At 54.7% G+C, this 25,258-nt stretch overlaps 1 protein-coding gene across 1 annotated transcript; it reads right to left on the reverse strand.

The window, feature by feature from the left end:
* Positions 1-738: 738 nt before the first annotated feature.
* On the reverse strand, positions 739-24,816 carry LOC120381458 (zinc finger protein 345-like; the record flags this gene model as incomplete). The annotated part of the gene is made up of 3 exons (XM_039499664.1): positions 739-1,603; positions 22,213-22,219; positions 24,555-24,816. Coding segments are annotated over 3 exons (1,134 nt in total), but the record flags the coding sequence as incomplete, so codon positions are not given.
* Positions 24,817-25,258: the final 442 nt, after the last annotated feature.

Below are 25,258 nucleotides of genomic sequence, written 5' to 3' on the forward strand. Positions count from 1 at the left end.
AGTCATAGCGACTCTGATATAGGATTAAAGAAGTCAAAACATCATCTGCAAGCACAGACAATGGAGAATGCTTCATCACATGACACTTATGAAGTGGATGGATAGAATGTGATGAAGATAAACTCTGCCTGGCTCAGGCAAAAGGTAACAGTTCTGCAGTGATGGGGAAGGAAGGAATCTCTGACTCACCCCATCTCCTTCCAGTGTCACAGAAGCTGAAATTATACTTTTTTCCTGCCCCTGCTCCTCTTCATTTACATATAATTTGAAAAATTCCCAATATATCTGCTCTTCAGCACAACCCAGAGCAACATGAGAACAACTGGCAAGGATACAATCTGGATCACTGGTGACTCTAACAATAACTTTGCAATAGGAGGAATGGTATAAACGTGATGCTCCCTGGTTCCTCATAGGAAGGGCACACTCCAATTACTTGTGGGACAATAGAAAGGACAAATAGGTCCATCTCAAAAGAGGGTGAACTGCAAAAGGCAAAAATGGGCCACTCATCTGGACAAATTGAGGGATAATGGTTCTGCACACAGTTCAAAGAGTTTTAAAAGTTACTATGTGGGAATCAGGAAAAGTATTAAAGAAAAGAAAGTCTTGATAGCCCTAGAGATTTTTACAATGTTTATCTCCTTTGCAGATTCTCTGATGGCTAACATGGGTTGAGCTGCGATTGAAGGTTTTCCCACACTCACAGCATTTATAGGTCCTGTCCCCTGTGTGGATTCTCTGATGTTGAGAAAGGTGTGAGCTGCTAGTGAAGCATTTCCCACACTCACGGCATTCATAGAGCCTCTCTCTTCTGTGGATTGTTTGATGCCTAATAAGGTGCGAACTGCGATTGAAGGTTTTCCCACACTCACAGCATTCATAGGGCCTGTCCCCTGTGTGGATTCTCTGATGTAAAGAAAGGGCTGAGCTGTGAGAGAAGGTTTTTCTACACTCACGGCATTCATAGGGCCTTTCCCCTGTGTGTATTCTCTGATGTTTAGAAAGGTGTGAGCTGCTAGTGAAGCTTTTCCCACACTCACTGCATTCATAGGGCCTTTCCCCTGTGTGGATTCTCTGATGTTGAGAAAGGTGTGAGCTGCTAGTGAAGCTTTTCCCACACTCACGGCATTCATAGGGCCTGTCCCCTGTGTGGATTCTCTGATGTTGAGTAAGGTTTGAGCTGCTAATGAAGCATTTCCCACACTCACGGCATTCATAGGGCCTCTCTCCTCTGTGGATTGTTTGATGCCTAATAAGGTGCGAACTGCGACTGAAGGTTTTCCCACACTCACTGCATTCAAAGGGCCTCTCCCCTGTGTGGATTCTCTGATGTTGAGAAAGGTTTGAGCTGCTAATGAAGCATTTCCCACACTCACGGCATTCATAGAGCCTCTCTCCTCTGTGGATTGTTTGATGCCTAAAAAGGTGCGAACTGCGACTGAAGGTTTTCCCACACTCACTGCATTCAAAGGGCCTGTCCCCTGTGTGGATTCTCTGATGTTTAGAAAGTTGTGAGCTGCTAGTGAAGTTTTTCCCACACTCACGGCATTCAAAGGGCCTCTCTCCTCTGTGGATTGTTTGATGCCTAATAAGGTGCGAACTGCGATTGAAGGTTTTCCCACACGCACTGCATTCATAGGGCCTGTCCCCTGTGTGGATTCTCTGATGTACAGAAAGGGCTGAGCTGTGAGAGAAGGTTTTTCCACACTCACTGCATGTATTTTTTCTCTTTTGCCTGAGAATATCCTGCTGTGTTGTGGTTTCCATGAGGACCTTCTGAGTTCCCCAACAGGAAATAAATGTATCCACTTTCTTCCCTGGCTGGTTTCCTTGATCTGTTTTTGGTCTGTGCTGAATCTCCCAGGATTTTCCCTGCTCATGACTCCTGGACACATTCCTTTTCGATCTTTGAGATAATGCTCTGTTTTTACCCACTGGCTCAACATTTTCAGGCTGAGAATTCTGCTCCTCTTTCTCACATGCCATTGCATCACCTGCTGTGACAGAGACAGAAACCTCAAACAGGGATGGAAAGGGGAAGACCAAACAGAAACAAGTGCTGAGGACAGGTCAAATAAAAATCAGGAGCTGAACTCCCCCAAACTCTTCCGCCAGATAGGAGAGAGGAGGGGGATGAATTCAGCCTTCACATCCCATCCAAATACGCAGGGGGAAGGGAGGAAGCCACTGCCTGGTGTCTGCTAGGATCTGTAGGAATCCATGAACTATATTTACCCTGAGGATACGACCCCTGCTAGGGATAATAATGAACTGAGAGACCTCCCCATGGGCTTTGTTGGGTATCCCAGATGTTTCCTTCAGGCACTTACAGATTCTGAGGTGATTTAATGTTTCCTCACCTGTGCAGGGAGATCTCAGAATCTCTCTTTCCTCTGAACCCTGGAGGTCTGGGACCCATGGCTCTTCCCCTTGTTCCAGCTGGGAGATCACATCACGCTGGAAAACTAGAAACCCTGCTCAGATGAAAGAAAACAAAGGAGTTCAGTTGATTTCATAAGACTTGGTCATAAAAAAACATTCTATTCATTTAACTTCAGTGCTTAGTGTGACTTGGTGGGCCAGGGGCAGTTCTCACTGAAAATGCCAAAAAGTTAGGGCAGGCTGAAAAAGGGAGAGCAGATGCTCCCAAAACTGCTGGTTAACACTGAAGTTAAACTCACCGACCAGTCACCAACTGTGCTTCTGATCCCCCACATGGGTTATCGAGAAGCTGAAAAAAGAAATCACGCAGCCCCCTTTATTCCATCCCAGTTCTCTGGCTCCTAATCAGCAACTAAGTCCAGTACAGTGAGAGGTTATTTAAAAACTCTGCTCACATAAACAAAGTGTTCTTCTGACCCCAAAGGCTCAGCCACATCACCAGGTCAGTATAGGTTTGGATATTACCCAAATTTCCATCCTTCCAGACAATCCTTTAGCATCTAAACTAAAGGTTTAAAGGAAAGAAAGACAGAAAGAAGTTAAATGGGAAAGCAGTCAGATACATTCCAAAATGGATATATCAGGTTCTTAGCAGTATTGGTGAGTTGCTGGCTTGAAAGTCCGTCTGGAACACATCCATAGCTTGGATGGGTCATTCAGTCCTTTGTTCCAGGGTTCAGTTTGTAGAGAAGTTGCTCCAGATGTAGGAAGGGGGATTGAAGACAGAATGGAGATGATGCAGCTGCCCTTTACATTCCTTTTGCCATGTGGCCTGTACTTCCTGTGTCCCAAACACAAGCTTCACAGCACGTGGCATGGAAAAGCCTTGGAGTTCTCATTACATAGGCATACCCCGGCATGTCTTGCTGACTCAATAGGTGTATCCCCTTGGTCCTTTCCATGGGCTCATTGTACAGCTGATGACCCTGAATGGGCCATCAAACAGGCTAAGCAGTGTTTATGCCAATATGTCTGGGGGTGTCACCCAGAAATACTGCACAAATCTGGAAATACAGATATACCCCACATATCTATAACTCACAATACAAAGGGGATACAAACATAGAAACAAAATTACCATACTTGGCAAATCATAACATTTTCACTGACACCTGGCATGGCATATCTAGCACAATTCATTGCAAATTTATCAGATTATATTATTATTTTTATTATTAATACCAAAGTGTCTCACAATTCCATACAGTGTCACACTTGGTAAACCAGTGAATTCCCAGGACCAGTTCCCCAGGTCCTTGAAGATGCCGAACACTGTGCTTATGAGGGATTGAAATACCCACATATCTGCTGGGAACACACACACAGACACTGTGTCAGTCTATACCCCTGTGTTCACTCTTCTAGAAAATTATAATCAATTTTGTACACAGTATGGCTTGTGAGGTATCATTTGAAAATGCATAATCTACTGAATATTATCCTCCTGTTAAAATGTGTAGTAACACTGTATGTAAAGTTATGAGATTTTACAGTATGAGATTACTGAAAAAGTTACAATTCTGGGGAACACCCACAGAGCAGTTCCTCAGAGACAGCAAGGCAAACAGCTGGTCAAACAGCCATTCTCCTGCAGGGGGAAGGTGTGAAGAAGACATTTACATTCCATCACAGGGACCTCTTGAAGCTGTTGTGGAAAACGACCACACGATTGATTTTGAATCAGCTCATCCTGAGGTTCTTTTCTTGGTTAAAAGTGCGCAGGGGGCAACAGCTATTGGAATACTGTCCCCCTGAGCTAAAAATCACACAAGCCTTTTAAAGCTTAAAACCCCAAACAATGACACATACGTTGCACGTTAATTTCCTTATTTGGAATATATTGCAAAATATGATGCAGGTCAAAAGCAAGCTGAACAAGCAGTTTTCCATATTCGGCCTTTCCTGTTATTGTTATTACACCTGGTGATATGGGAGCAAGACTCTGCATGTCTCAAGAAACGTCACTACCAACCTAGGACATTTTCACATGCTGGGGTGCAATCCAGAGCAGTGAGGAGTTGTGTCATCTGTAATCCTGGGTGAGATTCAGTGTTCTGCTGCTGGAGATCCCCTGTCTGGATACCCTCAGCCAGCATTCAAGGACGCACAGAGTGTTTGTGTGATAAGTAACTCTGGACCAGCAGCTCTGACTCCAGCTGCCTGCTTGTTACACTTCAAGCACATTCTGGTTTGGATAGAGAAGGCTCACGGTTTGAGAGAAGGCCGGGGGTAGGAAGCTTCTGTTCGTTATGCTGGACCTAACCCCCAGTTTTACTTGAGTAAAGAGGAGCTATTTGACACTGTGTGATACGGCTCCTGTGCTCTGTTCCCAAAGTGTTCTGCAGCAGGGGAGGGTCTGTGGCAGTGTGTGTGTGTGTCACTGGCATATTGGGGTGATGCTGAAACAGGACAGAGTAGAGGTAGCATTGTGGGGCTGGCGTGAACCTTATCTCTTCATTTCCCCTTCCAAGAACCAAGGGGACAGGAACCCTTACCCAGCGAGGTCACCGTCTCATAGTTCTCCTGCATGACATCCCAGTAGAGGGCTCTCTGAGTGGGGCCCAGCAGAGCCCCCTCTTCCCTGGTGAAATGCACAGCCACCTCCTCGAAGGTCACCGGCCCCTGAAAGAGCAAGAGTCCAACACTCAGTACCTACTGCATCACTCACACTTTCCATCAAATGGAAGCTCTGGTGGATGATAGTTAACAGAGTCCCATCCCACCCCGCTCAGAGCAGCCAGGAAACGCCAGGGGGAGGGACGAAGCGAGAGCCCCTTGTCTCTCCCAGCAGATCCATCCCCCCCCCACTAGCCACAGCCGGACACAGGAGATGGAGGCCCTGGCAGGGTGCAGGGAGAGCTCGCTGGCAGGGAGCCCAGTGCTGTTCTCATTGTGAAGAGCTGGACGGGGCCAGACTCAGTGGGGGGCAGATGACACCATAGGCGGCAGGTTTGTATAATTTTTGGTGGGGCCCAAAATGGTGGTGCCCCCCTGCTCCCGCCCTGTAAGCCGATATAAAATGAAGCTACAACGCGTCAGTGCCACAAGATTACAAGGGTCAATTAAAAGTGGAAAGTCAGAAGCAGCACTTGCCTACTTCAATATACAGTATTATATTTTGTTGCATCTGTTGTGATGAAGTGGGAATGTTCTTAATATTTTCTCTGAATACTGTGTGGGTGCCTCAGTTTCCCCTGCAAGATGCCAACTGAAGGTGTTAGGGACAAAGAGATCAGGTGGCCTCCTTGTCCAGAAGAGACACAGAGGCCAGAGGAGGGAGTGTCAGTTTGGAGCTGGCTGGGGAAATTGGGAGAGACCCAGAACTTGGTTCTGGGCTCCCCACCCCCCAAGATGGACCTGACAGAGGGGTTCTGTTTTCTGTACCAACAAGCTCTGTTTAAACTGTGTTCCCGTCATCTAATAAACCTTCTGTTTTACTGTCTGGCTGAGAGTCACATCTGACTGCAGAGTTGGGGTGCAGCGACCTCTGGTTGCCCCAGGACCAGCCTGGGCAGACTCACTTTGGAAAGTGCATGACGTGGAAGGGCATGCTGAATGCTCCGAGGTCAGACCCAGGAAGGTGTAAGCTTCTTGCCCTGGAGACAGTCTGCTCCGAGAGAGGAGGCTCCCCCAGAGTCCTGACTGGCTTTGTATGGAGTTGTTCCAAAGCATCACAGCATCCCCTTCCACACAGTGCACTTCCCAGAAGTCCGCACAGGCACTGACACTCCCTCCTCCGGCCTTTGTCTCTTTTCCAGGCATTAGGAGGCCACCTGATCTCTCTGTTCTCCAACACCTTCAGTTGGCACCTTGCAGGGGAAACTGATTTGGGAGAAATGAAGTAAAAGCTGCCCAAACCGAGCATGAGCACTCCTGAATTTTGAGGTGTTCAAATCTGGAAGGCAGGTGCTGGGGTGGAGAGGGCTGTGGGCTCCATGGGGAGCATGGCAGCAACTGTCTGGAGCTGCATGGAGCCAGATACGCTGGTCTGAGTGGCACAGTAAGCAGTTTGGGGGTGGGAGAAGAGGTAGGGAGTTCCGGGGGGCAGTCAAGGGACAAGGAGCAGGGGGAGTTGGATGGGGCAGAGGTTCGAAGGGGCAGTCAGGGGACAGGCAGCAATTGGATAGGCATGGGAGTCTAAGAGGTTTATCAGGGGACAGGTAGGGGGTGCGGTCCTGGGGAAGTTGGGTGGGGTCTCAGGAGGGGGCAGTTGGAGACAAGGAGAAGGGAGGCTTAGATAGGGGCTGAGGTCCCAAGGGGCAGTTAGGGGCAGGGGTCTCGGGAGGGTAATCGGGAACAAGGACCAGTGGGGCTTAGATAGGGGGTGGAGGTTCTGGGGGGCAGTTGGGGCAGGGGTCTGGGGAGGGGGCAATCAGCGGACAGAGGCTGGGATTCAAAGGGCTCTGGGCTGCCTGCAACCGCGGGGAGCCCAGAGCCTTTTAAATCCCAGCCGCGGCCGGGAATCAGAGGGCTCTGGGCTTCCAGCTGCAGCAGGCAGCCCAGAGCCCTCTGATTTCCCGCAGCGGCTGGGATTTAAAGGGCTCTGGGCAGCCCTGGCGGCGGCGGTGGCAGCGGCGCTCGAAGCAGGGGAGAAAAAATATTGGTGGGGCAGAGCCCCTGCCTGGGATTTATTCATGGGGCTAAAGCCCCAGAGCCCCATATAAGTCGGCGCCTATGGATGACACGATGGTCCAGGGGGGCCGTGCTGAAGGGGTCCTCCAGCAGGGGTGTCCTGTCTCTCCTCCCCCCACTTCTCTTCACCTGCCTCCCCTGCAACTGTTCCTGCAGCCCTGCCCCCCCCCTCCCACTTGGAGCTGCCCCGACCAAGCTGCTCCCAGGAGCCTCCTGTGCTGTGCGGGGGTGGGGGTTTTTTTTTGCTGATGTCGTGGTGGCCCCACCCTCCTGCCTCTGTGCCCAGTCTCTCCTGAGCTGAGGTGGGGGGACAAGATTCTGTGCTGCTGGGTCAGGAGTGGGAGCTGCTGGCCCCTGCTGCCGTGTGAACGAGCCTTCGGACTAGTGAGTGCCGCTGGGCTTGGAGTGACAGCGGGTGTGTCTCACACTCCCCCACCACACACACTTCAGTTACTGTTGTTACTTCCTTTTACCTCCTGTCAAAATGCACAAAGTACATATAGTCTCTGTAATTTTATTCTTTCACATTCGGTCAGGATGACAGTGCTGGTAGTTTAGCTTTTTAACTGATCTCTGAATTTCATCATTTTATTTCTGTCTTATGCTTAAATTCAGTTCTTTGAGTAACAAGTTCTAAAATGCCTCACCTGGCCTGGCTGGAGTAATTATCATTATTACTGTTATTGCCGTATTGTGCTTTGTCATTTGCTATTTACAATATTTACAATCAAATAACAGACTGTACATTTTGCTTGTACTTACCTTCGCAGGGCTCGTTTGAAAAAAAAAATAGCTAAACTCAAAACTTTAGACACTGTGCAGATGAAGATCATTTATCTTCAAACTGTATTTTTAAATCTGTCTGTAAAGTAACTTAAAATTTCTATGAAAATAAACGCAGCTCCAAGTATGATACTAATAGCAATGATGGAGTCAAATCTTAGTGAATCACATACATGATCGTGATATGCAGAGAACCAGGCACATGCAGGGCCGTGGAGTTTTTATAGCACGTTGGGGGCCTTAGAAAGAAAAAGGTTAAGAACCTCCCCCCCCCCAGCCTCCCTGGCGGGTGTCCCCTCACATCTCACAGCAGCCGCCGGTTAATCAGGTCAGGCTCCAGCCCTGGGAGTCTTGTCTGTTTTCCTAGCCCCACCTAGGCAGGTTGTTTCCTGTCCCACAAATTTTTCCATGTATAAGACGCCCCACATTTCTAACCCCAAATTCAGGTTTTGTTTTTTTCTCCCCAGCTTTGCCGCTCCGGCCATGCCCCAGGTTTTTTTGTTTTGTTTTCTTTTCCCTCCAGCCGCACTGCAGCTGTCCCCCCCGACTTTGCTGCTCAGGCCCAGGAAGAGGACGCGGAGGTAGGGGTAGAGGGAAGAAGGAGGGCCGTGCGCCCGGCTGGTCTCCGGCAGCAGCCCTGCCCGGCTCCTGCCGCATCCCTCCCCGGCCGCGCAACTCCTGCCACCCGGCTCCCCGGCTCTCCCGGTCCCCAGCCGCCCGGCTCCCCGCGTCCCCAGCCGCCGCTGTGCCCAGACCGCACTACCGGAGCCGGGCAGCCGGGGACGCGGGGAGCCGGGCGGAGGGGGAGGCGGGGAGCCGCCTGGCTCCTCGATCCCCAGCCGCCCGGCTCCCGTGTCCCGGCTCCTCGGTCCCCAGCCGCCCGGCTCCCCATGTCCCCAGTCGCCGCAGTGCCCGGCCCGCACTACCGGCGCCAGGCAGCCGGGGACGCAGGGAGCCGGGGAGTGGGCGGCTGGGGAGCCGCCCGGCTCCCTGGCTCCCCAGCCGCCCGGCTCCCCGCGTCTCCGGCCGCCCGGCTCCGGTAGTGCGGTCCGGGCGCTGCGGCAGCCGCGACCCCACCTACCCGGATGCCCGGCTCCGGACACTGCCCGGCCCCGCGCTCCCAGCTCCAGCCGCGGAGGGATTGTCGCGCCACCCGCCCCGGGCTGGCAGCGCGTTACGGGGGCAGGGCGGGGGTGTGGGAGCGCGGGCAGGGGTGTTCCGGGGTGGGGGGCGGTGGATCGGGGTTGGGGGGGTCAGAGGGCAGGGAACAGGAGGCTTACTTCCGTGTATAAGACTACCCTCAATTTTTAGGCTAAGGATTTTAGGAAAAAATATAGTCTTATACACGGAAAAATACGGTAGAGCATTTCCACCCTCTAACCTCATGGGTCTGTTCCTAGAATGGAAACCACATATTAAACAAGTCCCAACAGGTTTACTACACCCTGGCCTCCTCCCATTCTCCACCCTGGGAATTTCCTGCCCCGCTCCAACCTCCAAACCAGACTGCCCAAGCCTCCCTCCTCCGGTGCATTTGCTGCCCCTCTCCCTCCAGCAGGAACCCACCAGCAACCCCCCCAATAACCCCTACCTGGACGGGATCCTCTGCAGCCATTTCCCTTCCCTGTCCCATGGGAGGATGGGATGAGCTGGAGCGAAACATGGACGACATCCTGCAGCCTGGCAGGGCGAGAAGGGCAGTTGTGGAGGTTTCAGAACAGGCTTTAGTTCATGTCACATCACGACTCCCCCAGGATCTTTCCCTGCAGAGACACAGCCTAGGTTCTGCCATGCTGGGAACATGCTCCAGCTCTTTATTGCAGGGGAGACCTGGCCCCTCCTGCCAGGCTAAGCCCACAGGGAGATTTTTCAGCCTCCCCAGTAATAAAGTCTCTGAACAAAATGCTGGAAAGGAGCAGAATCAAAGGGGCTGGGCAGGCTCCATAGGGACACTGGCTCCTCCCTTCCCCTCCTGTGCGGCCATGTCCTGTCACTGGCAGAGATCGGCCACCCCATCTCCCCCCCAGAGGCAGCCGTGTCTGCGGGCTCCCCCAGCCAGCACCTACTAACCCCCACCCATGCTGGGTGAGTGACACAGGACAGCAAATTCCACCTACCCAAGGACAAATTGCTGCAGATAAACGGGCTGGGTTCATGTCCCAAAGCTGAGGAGAATTTAAGAATTACAGAGAAAATAAGGAAAATAAGAGACTAGAGAGTCAATAATTTTAGGGAAAACGAGGGAATCTCCTTGGATTTTCTAGCCACATGTGGGGAGAGAGAAGGGGAAGAACTAGAGAGAATTGTTCTCAGGTTTGAGACGGAAAGAAATGGCACAAACAGGAAAATGATGCAAGTAGCTCAACCCCGTGACCATAGGCGTGTGCAGCACATTTCATTAGGGTGTGCACCCATGGAGCCCCCCCCAGCCCCACCCCATTCACTGCCTCCCCCTTCCTGCCCCTGGCTGCCCCCTCAGAACCCCCAACCCCTGCTCCTTGTCCCCTGACTTACCTCCTGAGACCCCACTGTAACTGCCTCCCTAGGACCCTACCCCTACCTGTCCCCTGACCCTTATCCACACCCCTGTCCCCAGACAGACCCCGGGACTCCACGCCCCATCCAACCGCTCCCGCCCCTGACAGGACCCCAAGAACTCCCGACCCATCCAACTCCCTCTGCTTCCTGCCTGCCCCGACCCCGCGCCACCTCCTGAACCCCAACCCCCTGCTCCTTGTCCCCTGACCGCCCCTCCAGAAACCCCCACCCCAATCACCCCCAACTATCCAACCCCCTTCCCCACCTCCTGGCAGCTCTGTCTAGTGGCTGCTCCCACCCACACACTCAAAGTGGCGGAGGAGGTTCCCTCTCCTTCGGGGGGAAGGTTGCCTAGTGGTTGAGGAACAGGACTCAGGGTCAGGTGTTCTGGGTTTGAGTCTCTGCTCTGCCACAGACTCCCTGCTCAGCCTTGGGAAAGTCACTTCACCTCGCTGTGCCCTAGATCCCGCCTGCCCAATGGGGCCAACACTGACCCTGCCTCCTGGGCTAAATCCATTCATGGCTGGGTGATGGTGGGGAATGGAGATACCAACATGGGGAGAGTTGGGCTGAATTTCTCCACAGCCAGAGAGTGGGAGCCAGCTCCACAGGGGGGATGGGAGCGAGAGGGGCTCAGGCCAGCTCCACACGGGGTGGGGTGGGAGGGGGGCGGGTCAGCGCCTCAGCCTTGTAACTTTTGCCACTAAGGTGGCTGGGGCTCCCGAGCCGGGGACTTCAGCCCCACATCTTCTGCCAGGGTCTGGGGTTCTCCTCCCTGCCCCAGGGTGGCTCCTCGCGCCCTCCATCCCCACCCGCCCCAGTGCAGCTCCTGCAGGGGCCCGGGGATTCTCCTCTCCACACACACCCCAACGTGGCTCCAGCCCCATCCGGAGCTTCACCTCCCCACAACCTCCCCCTCCCCCAGCCCCAGCCCAGCTGGGCTCCCCGGGGCACCCACCGCTGCTGTGGCCGGAGCCGAGCCTGGCGGGCAGGGAGCAGCGATTCACGCGGGGGCCCTGGCAGAGCCCCCAGCCCGAGCGGGGCGGGGCAGCCCCAGGGGAGCGGGGGGGGGGGCTCTGCTGCTGCTGGCCCCGCCCCCCACCGACCCCTGGGGCTGTTTGGGGGGGGGGCTCAGTCAGCCCCCCAGGAGCGGGGGGGAGCAGCGGAGCGGAGCCTGCCCAGCAAACAGCTGATCGCAGCTGCGCCCAGGCCGCCCCCGGGGAAAAGCTCCGCGGAGGAGGCGCCACAAGCTGCCGGCAGCGGGTCATTCCGGGGGGGGCGAGCACCCGCCTGCAGCCGCCGCAGCCTCCCCCCCCCCGAGCCCCCACGGGAGGGGGGGAGCAGCCTCCCCAGCCGGGGCTCAGGGCATTGGGGTGCCGGGGCTCCCCCCCTGCGCACGCCTGGGCCCGGGACACTCACACACACACTCTGCCCCGGGGCTCCCCTGGTGCCCAGAGACCGATCAACCCCCCGCCTGCCCCCCTCCCTTCCCCGCCTGCAGCTCCGGCCTCTCCCCTCCCGCCCCGCCAGCCGCACCCAGGGGAGCCCCAGGCTCTGTCCCCACCTGGAGCCCAGCGGGGTCGGGGGCAGCTCCTGCTGCAGCTGAGAACAGCGGCTCCGCTCCGGCCCGGGCGGCTCCAGCGCTGCTGGCAGCACGTGGCCACCAGGGAGCAGCTGCTGGGCCCGGGCTCCTGCGTCACAATGTGCCAGAGCCCCGCCCCCAGGAGCTGCCCCGCCCCGGGCTGTGCCAGAGCCCCGCCCCAGGAGCTGCCCCGCCCCGGGCTGTGCCAGAGCCCCGCCCCAGGCTGTACCGCTGCCCCGCCCCAGGCTGTGCCAGAGCCCCGCCCCCAGGCTGTACCGCTGCCCCGCCCCCAGGCTGTACCGCTGCCCCCCCCCCACGAGCTGCCCCCCCCCCGGGCTGCCCCTGAGCCCCGCCCCCAGGAGCTGCCCCGCCCCCGGGCTGCACCTGAGCCCCGCCCCCAGGAGCTGCCCCGCCCCTGGGCTGCACCTGAGCCCCGCCCCCAGGAGCTGCCCCATGTTGGGTCTCTGGGCTTTGTTCTCCTGCCTCCTACTTCCCAGCACCCCCCCGCTCCCAGCTGCTCCCTTCCTGGGTCTGCAAATACCCCCTGGGCGGGCTGCAGCGCTTGCTGGAGCTGTCTCCAGTGGCTGAAGTTGCCTCCATCTCTGTCCCTCCCGCACCCCCAGGTGAGCAAAGAGAGGAGATGGTCCCAGGGTGTGAAAATGGAATTAGGGGTCAGGGAAAGAAGGACGGTTTGGAAAGGTGGGTTTTTGCGGCGGGGGGGGGGGTGATCCAGATGGAGTCAGAAGCAGTTGGGCAGCAGAGACTCAGGGAAATTGAGAGGAACCCCCTGAGTGTCCCAGTGTTGGCCAGGGATTGTACAGCACCTAGCGCAATATGGGGTCCCAGAGCCGTAACTAGCTATTTTTACACCCAAGGCAAAAATATAAAATTGCACCCCCCATAGGGTACAGGTGGGGGAGGGGGAGCCCAGGGCTGGGGCAGCAGAGGGTGTGTGGGTGGCCGAGCACTGGTGGGGAGGGGGAAGCACAGAGCTGGGGCAACGTGGGGTGTGTGTGGGGGAGAGCCCAAGGCAGGAGGGTGCAGGTCAGGGGCAGAGCCCAGGGCTAGGGTGGCAGGGTGTGTGTGTGGGAGAGCCCAGGACTGGGGCAGCAGGGGGCTGTGGGTGGGGGGAGGCCCAGAGCGGGGACCGCAGAGGGTTCAAATGGGGGGGGGAGCCCAGGGGTTGGGCAGCAGGAGGGTGTGGGTGGGAGCAGCTAAATTTTTTTTTCCTTTGGGTGGCAAAAAAACTAGAGCCAGCCCTGCCTCCACGCACCGTGAGGTAGGTAGGAGCGGATCATTATTATCCCTACTCGAAAGAGGGAGAAGCTAAGGCTGAGAAAGGAGAATTGACTTGTCTGAGGTCACACAGCCAGTCAGTGGCAGAGTTGGGAATAGGACCCAAGAGCCCTGATTTTCAAACTATCCATCGGATCTTGAATTTCAGAAATTGAATGACCTGAGTAAAGTGCTCTCAGATGAGCTCCAGACCAACAGTGCACAGGAATTATTCAGCAAGTATTTGAGGAGAACTGCAAGGTTAGAGAGAATCATGAACTGCTCAGAGACCATTAATGCAGAGAAGCAGCAAAATTCATCAAACACAGAACTCGTTCTGACTTATTTCCTTGGTCTTAAAAGAGAACAACAAGGATCTGAGTCTCCTCCCTGTCAATAACCCCCTGTTCAGCCAATCAGGGTAGAGACTGAGGACAGGAGGCTGAGGGTTCTCACCACCCACTCCACTGTGTCCCAGCCCGGGGCCCTAGCAACGGCGTGGACCCGCTGCAGTCAGTGGGGATCCTGGCCGCAACACACTGACATGGGCACATCCGTGCCCTCAGCCGGACAAGGGTCGGCTACCCCCGGGCTACACTCCATCTCCCCCTCAAGGCCTACCTCGTCCGTCGCACCCGGTTCAGGCCAGTCGGTCTGCATCGGCTCCGGTGGAGGGCTTGGCGGCAGGTCCGGCAGCTCCTCTGGGAAGTTGGGCCAGGACTGCTCGGGCGGCTCCTCTGGGTAACAGCAGGGCCGAGGGGGCTCCTCCTCGTAGCGGGCGCTCGGCAATCCTGGGGGCTCCTCCCAGTACGGGCTCCGGGTAGGCTCCGCGGGCTCCTCTGGGTAGTGGGCGAGGGGAAGCTCCGGCCAGGCAGGGCAGTTACCTTGGGCCGAGGAGGGCTCCCAGCCGGGAGCTCCCACGGGCACGTCTGCTCTCAGCGATGGCTGGGTGCTGACTGAGCTTGGGCGTGCGCCTTTTCTACTTCCTGCTCCGCCCCTTGACTTCCGGGGAGCGGGGACTGGGGGCGGAAGTTCCACCCACTGAGGTGTTGGCAGGGCAGCTCCCTCTGCCGGGCAGGAGGGGAGCCACACCGACTCACTACAGGGACAAAATCCCAGGTGCAGAATAACATTTTGCATCCTTAAGCTCGTGTTTTCCATGCCTAGAATTCAACTCTCACCAGATGGATCAGACTGAACAGGTTTCAAACCTCCAGGAGGCTCTTACCTTCTAAACAGGGACGGCTGTTTTCTAGTAAAATCACTAGAAGGGAAGGAGAAAACTCGAAAGAGGTTCCTCCTGGCGCTCAAGTCCGTGATCCCGAATACTCTCTCAGTCCTCAGAGAGAGACCTGGAGAAGGAGACTTGCTGAAGCAAAGCCACAGGGGTCTCTGAGGTTTCCCTGGCCCCTCGCCCCTGTCCTGCCTGGCTGATGTCAGCATCTCTCTGTGAGGTCACCACCTCCCCACCAACTTGGACCAATAGTCTGAGGTCCTGCAAAAGGCCTTTGTGATGTCATTGCCACACCCCTCCCTTGCTGTGCTAATGTCCTGCCCCTGGCCAGGCACTTTGGAGGTTTGAGCTACTCCCTGTGGATCACCCCACTCAAGGAACGTTCGTTCTAGGCACCAAGCCGGCTAGACAGGGAAACATCAGACGCTGCTCCCAATACTGCACTCAGTTTTTCAGAAATTAGTCGACTTCATGGCCAGAAGAGACCATTAGAGCATCTAATCTGACCCCCTGCATATCACAGGCCTCCTGTATGACACAAGAGCTACTTTTGGGGTAAACACATTCCAGAAAGGCATCTAGTCTTCATGAAATGACATCAAGAGATGGAGAATCCACCACTTTCCTTGGTAGCTTGTTCCTGTGGTGAATCATCCTCGCTGGTGAATATTTGTGCCTTTATTGTAATATGAATTTGTCTCTTTTCATCTTCCAGCCATTGGGTCTTGTTATGCCTTTCTCTGCTCGATTCAAGAGCCCTTTAATACCCACTCTTTTCTCTCCATTAAGGCACTTCAACACTTCAGTGAAATCACCTTTCAATCTTCTTTTGATAAGCTAAACAGGTTGAGCTCTTTCAATAGCTCCCTGGAAGGCATTTTTCTTCAGCCTTCAGAACATTTGGTGGCATTTTGCTGCCCCAGCTCCAATTTCACAACATCTTTTTCACATGAGGACACCAAAACTGGAGGCAGTATTCCAGTATCAGTCTCACTGATGCCGTGTCACTTCTTGTAATGTTATTGACATAATCTGTAACTGTATAGATCACTGCTGCGACCACGGTTCTATATTTGCAGCCAATATTGTCGAAAGGTTGTCGTGTAAGGGGTCTATGGAGAGGTTCTGATTGGCTGATTATAATGATGCTATCTCTAGATGTGTATCATTTTTGTAGTTGACGTTATGAATATTGGCTCTATGCTGCCTGTATTTCAAACTTGTGCTCTGCTTCCAGGGAACACCCCAGCCAGACAAGTTGGTGTCAGTTCTGCCTAGAACGAACGCTCCTTGAGTGGGGTGATCCACCTGGAGTAGCTCAAACCTCCAAAGTGCCTGGCCAGGGGCAGGACATTGGCACAGCAAGGGAGGGGTGTGGCAGTGACATCACAAAGGTCTTTTGCAGGACCTCAGACTATTGGTCCAAGGTGGTGGGGAGGTGGTGACCTCACAGAGAGATGCTGACATCAGCCAGGCAGGACAAGGGCGAGGGGCCAAGGAAACCTCAGAGACCCCTGTGGCTTTGCTTCAGCAAGTCTCCTTCTCCAGGTCTCTCTTTGAAGACTGAGAGAGTATTCGGGTTCACGGACGTGAGTGCCACGAGGAACCTCTTTCGAGTTTTCTCCTTCCCTTTTAGGGATTTTACTAGAAAACAGCCATCCCTGTTTAGAAGGTAAGAGCCTCCTGGAGGTTTGAAACCTGTTCAGTCTGATCCATCTGGTGAGAGTTGAATTCTAGGCATGGAAAACACAAGCTTAAGGAGGCCGAATTTTATTCTGAATTGTATTTGATCCCCACCAGTGAGCTGGGCCATCCTTTGGGCTCTCTGGTGAGAACCCTCCGCCTCCCTTCCTCAGTCTCTACCCTGATTGGCTGAGCAGGGGGTTATCGACTGGGAGGAGACTCAGGTCCTTGTTGGTCTCTTTTAAGACCAAGGAAATAAGTCAGAACCAGTTCTATGTTTGATGAATTTTGCTGCTTCTCTATATTAATGGTCTCTGAGCAGTTCATGATTCTCTCTAACATTGCAGTTCTCCTCAAATACTTGCTGAATAATTCCTGTGCACTTTTGTTGGTCTGGAGCTCATCTGAGAGCACTTTATTCAGGTCATTCAATGTCTGAAATTCAAGAGCCGATGGTTAGTTTGAAAATCAGAGCTCTTGGGTCCTATTCCCAACTCTGCCACTGACTGGCTGTGTGACCTCAGACAAGTCAATTCTTCTTTCTCACATAAAGTTTCTCCCTCTTTCAAGGAGGGATAATAATGATCCACTCCTACCTACCTCACAGTGGGTGGAGGATGGGGATCCATTGGAGAGTGTCACTAGGAGTAGTGCATAATATGAGGTGTCCTATCACATTTACTCAGAGCAGATTATGACATAATAGAATAGCTGAAATACTCTATTTGATTTGGGTTTTTTTAATTTTGAAATTGTTAAGAGCAGCAACGACTTAGCTCAGACTGAAGCATCTTATCTAATGTTTGAGATCGAAGTGTCTCCTCTTTGTGTGTGACGAGAATTTAACGCACTGTGACAAACAGGACATGCTTTTGTTTTGCAACAAAATATTTTTGCAAAGAACTTTCATCCCACTTGTTATGATTTTGAGAAACAAACTGGTTTAGTCTGAATGGGATTTTCTGACAAACGGTTTCAATGAAATTTCCCCACCATCTCGATTCCTGGGCTCCATCCCTGCCTCTGGGGGTTTGCTGTTTGTTAGAACAGGAGGAAGGACTGGTGGCTTCTCTTTCTGGCTCTGCCACTGCCTTGCTGGCCCTTGGGTAGGTCACTTCCCTTCTCTATACCTCAGGATCCTCCCCATCTGTCCAATGCGAACAGGGACAATTCTCAAGCTCTGGGCAGTCGTGAGCCTGAGTGAGATAAGGGGCGATAAAGCCCTCTGTGAAGGAGAAAGGGGAGTTTCTTGGTGTTTGCACCAAGGAATTCTAAAGTTTGCTAAAATATCTAGTCTCTGGAAACAAGAAATGGTTGGGGCCAAACTTTTTAACCACTGCTTTTTTTTTAAAGTCCATTCAGGGATGTGAGTCCCTGTCTTTTAGGTACCTGGGGTTCTAAAAGAGGTTCCTGCCTCCATTTTTGTGGCCTTAACAAACCATGTGTTGTGCCCCAGTTCTTGTCTGAGATCCCTGAAAAAGAACATCTTCCCATCCATGAACAAGACAGGACCTATCTTTCAAAGGGGAACAAAGAGACCCCTGGGACTTACAGACTAGCTAGCCTCACTTCTATAGCTAGAGAGATACTGGAATATATTCTTAAACAATCAGTTTTCCAGCAGCACCTACAGGATAATTTGGTTCTTAGGACGAGGGAGCATGGATTTGTCAAGAACAAATCATTCCAAACCCATCCTCTTTCCTTCTTTGGCAGGGTTCCGGGCCTAGTGGAGGTGGGTAAACAGTAGATGGGATCTATCTCGGGGTTACTAAGGCTTTTGACACAGTCCCGCAGGACATTCTCACAAGCAAATGAGGGAAATGCAGTCTAGATGCAATCAGTGTCATGTGGGTGCAGAGCTGGTTGAAAGCCCAGACTCCAAGGGCCCTTCTCCAGGTTTGGCTGTCCAAGGGAGAGGGGGCACCTAGTGGGTCCTGCAGGGATCAGTCTGGGGTCCGGTGCTATTCAATAGTTTCATGAATGATTTGGAAGATGGAGTGGAGAGCCTGCTTCCAAAACATGCAACTGACACCAAGCACTTTGGAGCTCAGGACTGGAATTCAAAACACCCGTAACAAATTGGAGACTTGGTCTTCTTGAGCCAAACCCCATGGCTGGGCCCCTCTTTCTAGACTGGGCTGAAGTGAAATCCCAGAGCCAGACACTCCTCCTCCTGGGCAGTGCGCTCCGACCTTGAATGGTCAGATGCTGCTTAGCGCTGTCAGAGCAGCTTTGGCTGGGGGATTCTCCCAGCACTTTCCAATAGTGGGAAGGTACGAAATCCCCATTTGCCTGCTGGGGACAGAGCCCTAGAGGGGAGGGGGGGGAGCAACTTGCCCAGAGTCCCCCAGGAAAAGGAAAACAACCAGCAGTGGAACCAATAGGAAACCCAGCAATGGAACTCAGGAGTCCTGGGGGTGTGCTAGGGTGACCAGATGTCCCAATTTTGGGGTCTTTTTCTTATCTAGGATCCTATTACCCCCCACTCCCTGTCCCGATTTTTCACACTTGCTGTCTGGTCACCCTCGGGTGTGCACATGTGGGGTCCCAGCTGCTCCGTGCCCCCCTCATTGAAGCAGGTGTGCAGGGTTACTGCCCTGGGAAGTGCAGGCACTAGTGGCCATGGGGCTGGCTGCAGGCAGGGCAGGAGCTGGCTGGAGGTAGGGTCTGGCTGCAGGCAAGGGGTGCGGGGCTGGCTGGAGACAGGGGTGGGTGGGGCTGGCTGGCTTCAGGCAGGGACGCAGTGGGGGGTGCATCAGGGGTTGGCAGGGCTGGAGACAGAGGAGTGCGGGACTGGCTGGCTTCAGGCAGGGGTGAGTGGCAGGGGGTGTGGCAGGAGTTGGCTGGAGACAGGGCAGGGGGTGTGGAAGGGGCTGGCTGTGGGCTGGGGGTGTCGAGCTGGCTGCTGGCATGGCTGGGTGGCTGGGGCTGGTGCGGGCAGGGCAGAGGGTGCAGGGCTGCAGGCAGGGCGTGGGGTGCGGGGCTGGCCGGAGGCAGGGGCTGGCTGCGGTCAGGGCAGGGGGTGCGGGGCTGGCTGCAGACGGGCTGGCTGCGGGCAGGGCAGAGGGTGCAGGGCTGCAGGCAGGGCATGGGGTGCAGAGCTGGCTGCAGAAAGGGGCTGGCTGCGGGCAGGGCATGGGGTGCGGGGCTGGCTGCAGACGGGCTGGCTGCGGGCAGGGCTGGGGGTGCGGGGCTGGCCGCAGACAGGGGCTGGCTGTGGGCAGGGCATGGGGTGCGGGGCTGGCTGCCGGCTGGGCAGGGGGGCGCAGCAGGGTTTGGCTGGAGGTGGGCCTTGCGCGGGTGGCTGGAGACTGGGGCTGGTGCGGGCAGGGCAGGGGGTGCGGGGCTGGCTGCAGACAGGGTCTGGCTGCGGACAGGGCATGGGGTGCGGGGCTAGCTGCAGACAGGGTCTGGCTGCGGGCAGGGCAGGGGGTGCAGGGCTAGCTGCAGACAGGGCAGAGGGTGCAGGGCTGGTGGCAGACAGGGGCTGGCTGCGGGCAGGGCAGGGGGTGAGGGGCTGGCGGCAGACAGGGGCTGGCTGCGGGCAGGGCAGGGGGTGTGGGGCTGGCGGCAGACAGGGGCTGGCTGCGGGCAGGGCAGGGGGTGTGGGGCTGGCAGCAGATGGGGCTGGCTGCGGGCAGGGCAGGGGGTGCGGGGCTGGCAGCAGACAGGGCAGGGGGTACAGGGCTGGCTGCAGGCAGGGCAGGGGTGCAGGGCTGGCTGCGGGCAGGGCAGGGGTGAGGGGCTGGCTGCAGGCAGGGCAGGGGTGCAGGGCTGGGGTGCGGGGCTGGCAGCAGATGGGGCTGGCTGCGTGCAGGGCAGGGGTGCGGGGCTGGCTGCGGGCAGGGCAGGGGGTGCAGGGCTGGCTGCAGGCAGGGCAGGGGGTGCAGGGCTGGCTGCAGGCAGGGCATGGGGTGCGGGGCTGGCTGCGTGCAGGGCAGGGGGTGAGGGACTGGCTGGAGGCAGGGCAGGGGGGTGCAGCAGGGGTTGGCTGGAGCCGGGGCATGCGGGGCTGGCTGGAGACAGAGGCTGGCTGCAGGAGGGCAGGGGTTGGAGGGCTGCTGAAAATGTACTGAGAGGTATTTTAAGGTAAAGATAACACCATGGTTACCAGGTGACTGGCACATCCTGGGTTAAAGAAAGGAAGGGACCTGGAGTTAATAGTCTGAAGTATTTGTGTTACCAGCCCTGTCACTGTCTGACCCCCCTTCAGTGCGGAGCAGGTGTGTACGTTGCTGTGTGGAACGCACAGACTCCTGCAGACCAGGGGCAGCTGTTTCCATGGCAGAGAGCTTGGCACTTAGGAGACTTTCTTGACTTGCTGTTTTGAAGAAATTCAGTAAAATAACGGTGGCGCTACAATGTCTGGTCCAAAATTTCAGCCCCCCTGCTGCAAAAACGCTATTTTAGGATCTAAACAGGAGGCTTCCAGCGCTAGGACACCTGACCAGAGAGCTCAGTGGGGGCATAACAGCTGCTGACTCTGAGGGTCCTGGGCTAAATCCATTTGCAGGTGGAGGCGTTTCGATTTATTTGATCGATAATGAGGAAGGCGAAGATTTAATCACGGGTATTTTTAGTAAATGTCATGGTCAGATCACGGGCAAAACCCAAAAGCTCATTGCCCATGACCCGGCCATGACTTATACCATAAATACCCCTCATTGAGTCTTGGGGAGGGAGGCCCAGGGGGTCCGTGGCACCAGCTGTGGGCGCAGGGAGTCCAGGGGGCCCGTGGCACCATGTACGGGGGGAGAAGCCCTGGGGACCCACTGCCACTCCAGATGCTGCCAGGTCAGGGGAGCCCCAGAGGCCAGCCCTGCTCCGGCCACCTCTGGACAGGTGCCAGGAGCCACTGAGCTGTGGCTGCGCCTGCCACCCTTGGAACCACTGCTCAAGCTGCCCCCAGGCCAGCTGCTGGGGCAGCCACGGAGTCAGCCGCAGTGGCCACTGCAGAAGTCACAGAATCTATGACTTGTGCAGCCTCCATGACACAGAGGGATCCCTAATAAAGAGACAAACCCCTCCCTGCTGTGACTGCAGCTCCTGGAAGGAAAGGGAAGAGAGAAGGAGAGCGAGAGAGTCCCTGTCACCTCTCTCCCCTGCTCCCTCTCCCTTGTATTCTGTAACCCCATTTCACTGGGTTCCCTGTGCTGGTGCCATGGGGGTGACTCTAGAGTTCTGGGGATTTGGGGGGAGGGGAAGGGGGCTCTTCACTTCTCAACATTTCACACAAATTTGTCTTTGGGCTGAAATTTCTCCTGTTAGGCCTCTCAGTCAGAGCTGTACCCACCCTGTTTGCGGGGAGGAAGGGGAGGAGATGTAAAGTGCAGAGCAGGCAGAGAAGTCGCCCATAAAGGGACATATTGATCTGGTGACTGGTTCTGACCGGGGTCACACGTCCTCTGACACAGGCTCATGTGCAGAACATGGGAGCTCTGGCTTGTCCTAAATGCTGTAGAGTGTGAGTTCCTGGAAAGGGCAGGGGAGAGTGAGCAAGAGGAGAAAGGCAGAGACATTGGAGACGAGGAATTGGGGGGAGAAGAAGGAGAGAACAGAGAGACAATAAATCAGGCCTGCACAACTCGTAAAGCGGCGAAGGCCACATTCCTCCAAAGAAAACAGCCGAGGGCTGAAATCTCCCAGCCCGAGGAAACACCCCGCCCCAGGGCCGCCCAGCCCTGCGGAAACAAACCCTCCTTCCCCAGCGCCGCCCCACCAAAACAGCTGTGGGCCAAAAAGGAAGGTTGGGGTGGGGAGGTGATGCTTTATTTTAAATCAACCAGGGGCTCCCAGCTAAAAAGGTGGCTGGGAGCCCTCAGGGTCAAATTAAAGGGCCCGGGGCTCCGGCGGCTGGGGGAACCCAGCAGGGCCAGCTCTAGGTTTTTTGCTGCCCCAAGCAAAAAAAATTGTGGCTGTCCCCCTTCCCAGCCCTGGGCTCCCCCCGTACCCTCCTGCTGCCCCAGTCCTGGGCTCTCCCCCCACCCACACACACACCCTGCCACCCCAGCGCTGGGCTTCCCCCTTTCTTCCCCACGAGTGCCCTCCCTGCACCCTGCGGCTGCCCCAGCCCTGGGCTCCCCCTCACCAGGCCCCCCCGACACCTCCTGCTGCCCCAGCCCTGGGTCACTGGTAACTCGCTCCCAGGGCGGGTCATTCAGCCGGAATTTTGGATGTGCACAAAACACAGACAGGATTGGTTCCCATATGGTTACAGAGCTGCAGTAAAGTGGAACAATTTTCAGCTTGTGTGATTGGAGGAGATCTGGGTGCATATTATAAGACTGTCCTCCATAAATGAGGAAAAGTTGAGGTGCCTTTATTATTCTTTTGTTCCACTCTTTCTTTCTATGGGAATTTGCCAATGCAATATCACTGTCTTCCTTTCAAACAAACAAAAGGCAATGGCTGTTGAAAATAGCAATTCCAGCCCTGGGAAGCATTTCTTGCTCAATTTTATCCTACTTTTTCTACAGCAAGTTACAGTGGATCAGTATATTTGATTTGGGAGAAATGAAGTAACAGCTGCCCAAACCGAGCTTGAGCACTCCTGAATTTTGAGGTGTTCAAATCTGGAAAGCAGGTGCTGGGGGTGGGGGGGCTCCATGGGGGAGCATGGCAGCAACTGTCTGGCGCTGCACAGAGCCAGACACGCTGGTCTGAGTGGCACAGTAAGCAGTTTGGGGTTTGGAGAAGGGGTAGGGGGTTCTGGGGGGGCAGTCAAGGGACAAGGAGCAGGGGGGGTTGGATGGGGCAGAGGTTCAGAGGGGCAGTCAGGGGCCAGGCAGCAATTGGATAGGCATGGGAGTCCAGGAGGTTTATCAGGGGACAGGTAGGGGGTGGGGTCCTGGGGAAGTTGGGTGGGGTCTTAGGAGGGGGCAGTTGGGGACAAGGAGAAGGGAGGCTTAGATGGGGCAGGGGTCTCGGGAGGGTAATCAGGGGACAAGGACCAGTGGTGCTTAGATAGGGGTGTGGTTCCTGGGGGCAATTGGGGCAGGGGTCTGGGAGGGGGCAATCAGCGGCCAGGGCTGGAATTCAAAGGGCTCTGGGCTGCTGGCAGCCGCGGGAGCCCAGAGCCCTCTGATTCCCGGCTGCGGCTGGGATTTAAAAGGCTCTGGGCTCCCAGCCACAGCGGGCAGTGCAGAGCCCTTTGAATCCCGGACCCCGCTGAGATTTAAAGGGCTCTGGGCTCCTTGTTCCTGCAGGCAGCCCAGAGTCCTTTGATTCGCTGCCGTGTCTGGGATTCAAAGGGCTCTGGACTGCCCAGAGCGCCGGGGGACTTTACAATCTCCCGGCGGGCCGCACAGTGAGGCTCCGCGGGCCGCATGTTGTGCAGGCCTGTGATAGAGGTATATAAAATTACGAGTGATGTGGAGAAAGTAGATAAGGAAAAGTTATTTACTTACTCCCATAATACAAGAACTAGGGGCCACCAAATGAAATTAATAGGCAGCAGGTTTAAAACAAATAAATGGAAGTTCTTCTTCACACAGCGCACAGTCAACTTGTGGAACTCCTTGCCTGAGGAGGTTGTGAAGGCTAGGACTATAACAGGGTTTAAAAGAAAACTGGATAAATTCATGGAGGTTAAGTCCATTAATGGCTATTAGCCAGGATGGGTAAGGAATGGTGTCCCTAGCCTCTGTTTGTCAGAGAGTGGAAATGGATGGCAGGAGAGAGATCACTTGATCATTGTCTGTTAGGTTCACTCCCTGGGCTGCTTCTGCTCTACAACTATAATTGTCTTTTTACACCAAAATCACTAACTTGAGCACCCAATTCCATGTACAGTCCTAGTGGATGTAAGGCACAGGTAACTTTTGCCTCAGGGTAGCTTATTGGCATCAACCCTCTCTCCCCCACCTGGAGCTGATGAAATTCCTGGCTGGAGGGACACACGCTCCTACAAGTCAAAAGGAAAGGAGCTGATAGAAAAGATCACAGGACTGACCCCAAAGAAGGGTGAACTGCAAAAGTCAGAAGCAGGCAACTCATCCGGCAGAGCTGAGAGACCACAGTGAAGATGGTGCAAAGATCACTATATTGGAATTAGCAAATGTGATTTTTTTTAAAACAAATCTTTGAGAAGCCCTAATAAAGGCATTTCTTACAGTTCTCTCCCATTTGGATTTTCTGATCTCTAATAGGGAATGACATCTGATTGAAGCTTTTCCCAAATGCAGAGCATGTATAGGGTCTCTCTCCACTGTGGATTCTACGATGTCTGACAAAGTCTGAGTGCTCAGTGAAACTTTACCCGCACTCAGCGCACGTGTAGGGGATCTCTCATGTGTGGATTCTCTGATGTCTGATAAGGTTTGAGCGCCGACCGAAGCTTTTCCCGGGTTCTCTGATGTCTGATAAGGTGTGAGAGCTGACTGAAGCTTTTCCCGCACTCAGCGCATGTGTAGGGCGTCTCTCCTGTGTGGATTCGCTGATGTGTGATAAGGGCAGAGCCGTGCCTGAAGCTTTTCCCGCACTCAGAGCATGTGTAGGGCTTCTCTCCTGTGTGGATTCTCTGATGTGTGATAAGGGCAGAGCCGTGCCTGAAGCTTTTCCCGCACTCAGAGCATGTGTAGGGCTTCTCTCCTGTGTGGATTCTCTGATGTATGATAAGGTTTGAGCACCAATTGAAGCTTTTCCCGCACTCAGTGCACGTGTAGGGCAGCTTCCCTGTGTGGATTCTCTGATGTCTGATGAGGCCAGAGCGGTGACTGAAGCTTTTCCCGCACTCAGAGCATGTGTAGGGCGTCTCTTCAAAGTTGATTCTCTCATGTGTAATAAGGTCTGAGAGGCTACTGAAGTTCTCCTCTGGCCTCTGCTGAGTCTCAGAGGCTTTTACTTTTTCTCGGAGTGCACAACTCCTGGAAACATTCCCTTTGGGTCTTCCTGATAATGTCTCATATGGTTCTCCTTGCTCAGCATCTTCCTGCTGGGGTTTCTGCTCCTCATTCTCATGCACCATTCTATCACCTGATGGGAGACAGAGAGAATCCAGGCATAGGTCACTCCGTGTGCCTGAGAGAAAGGAAATCTCAGAGACAGGAATTTTAAAAGGGATGAACAAACCAAAATATGTGCAG

The sequence above is a fragment of the Mauremys reevesii genome, linkage group 14, assembly GCF_016161935.1.
Source record: "Mauremys reevesii isolate NIE-2019 linkage group 14, ASM1616193v1, whole genome shotgun sequence".
NCBI classification, from domain to species: domain Eukaryota; kingdom Metazoa; phylum Chordata; order Testudines; family Geoemydidae; genus Mauremys; species Mauremys reevesii.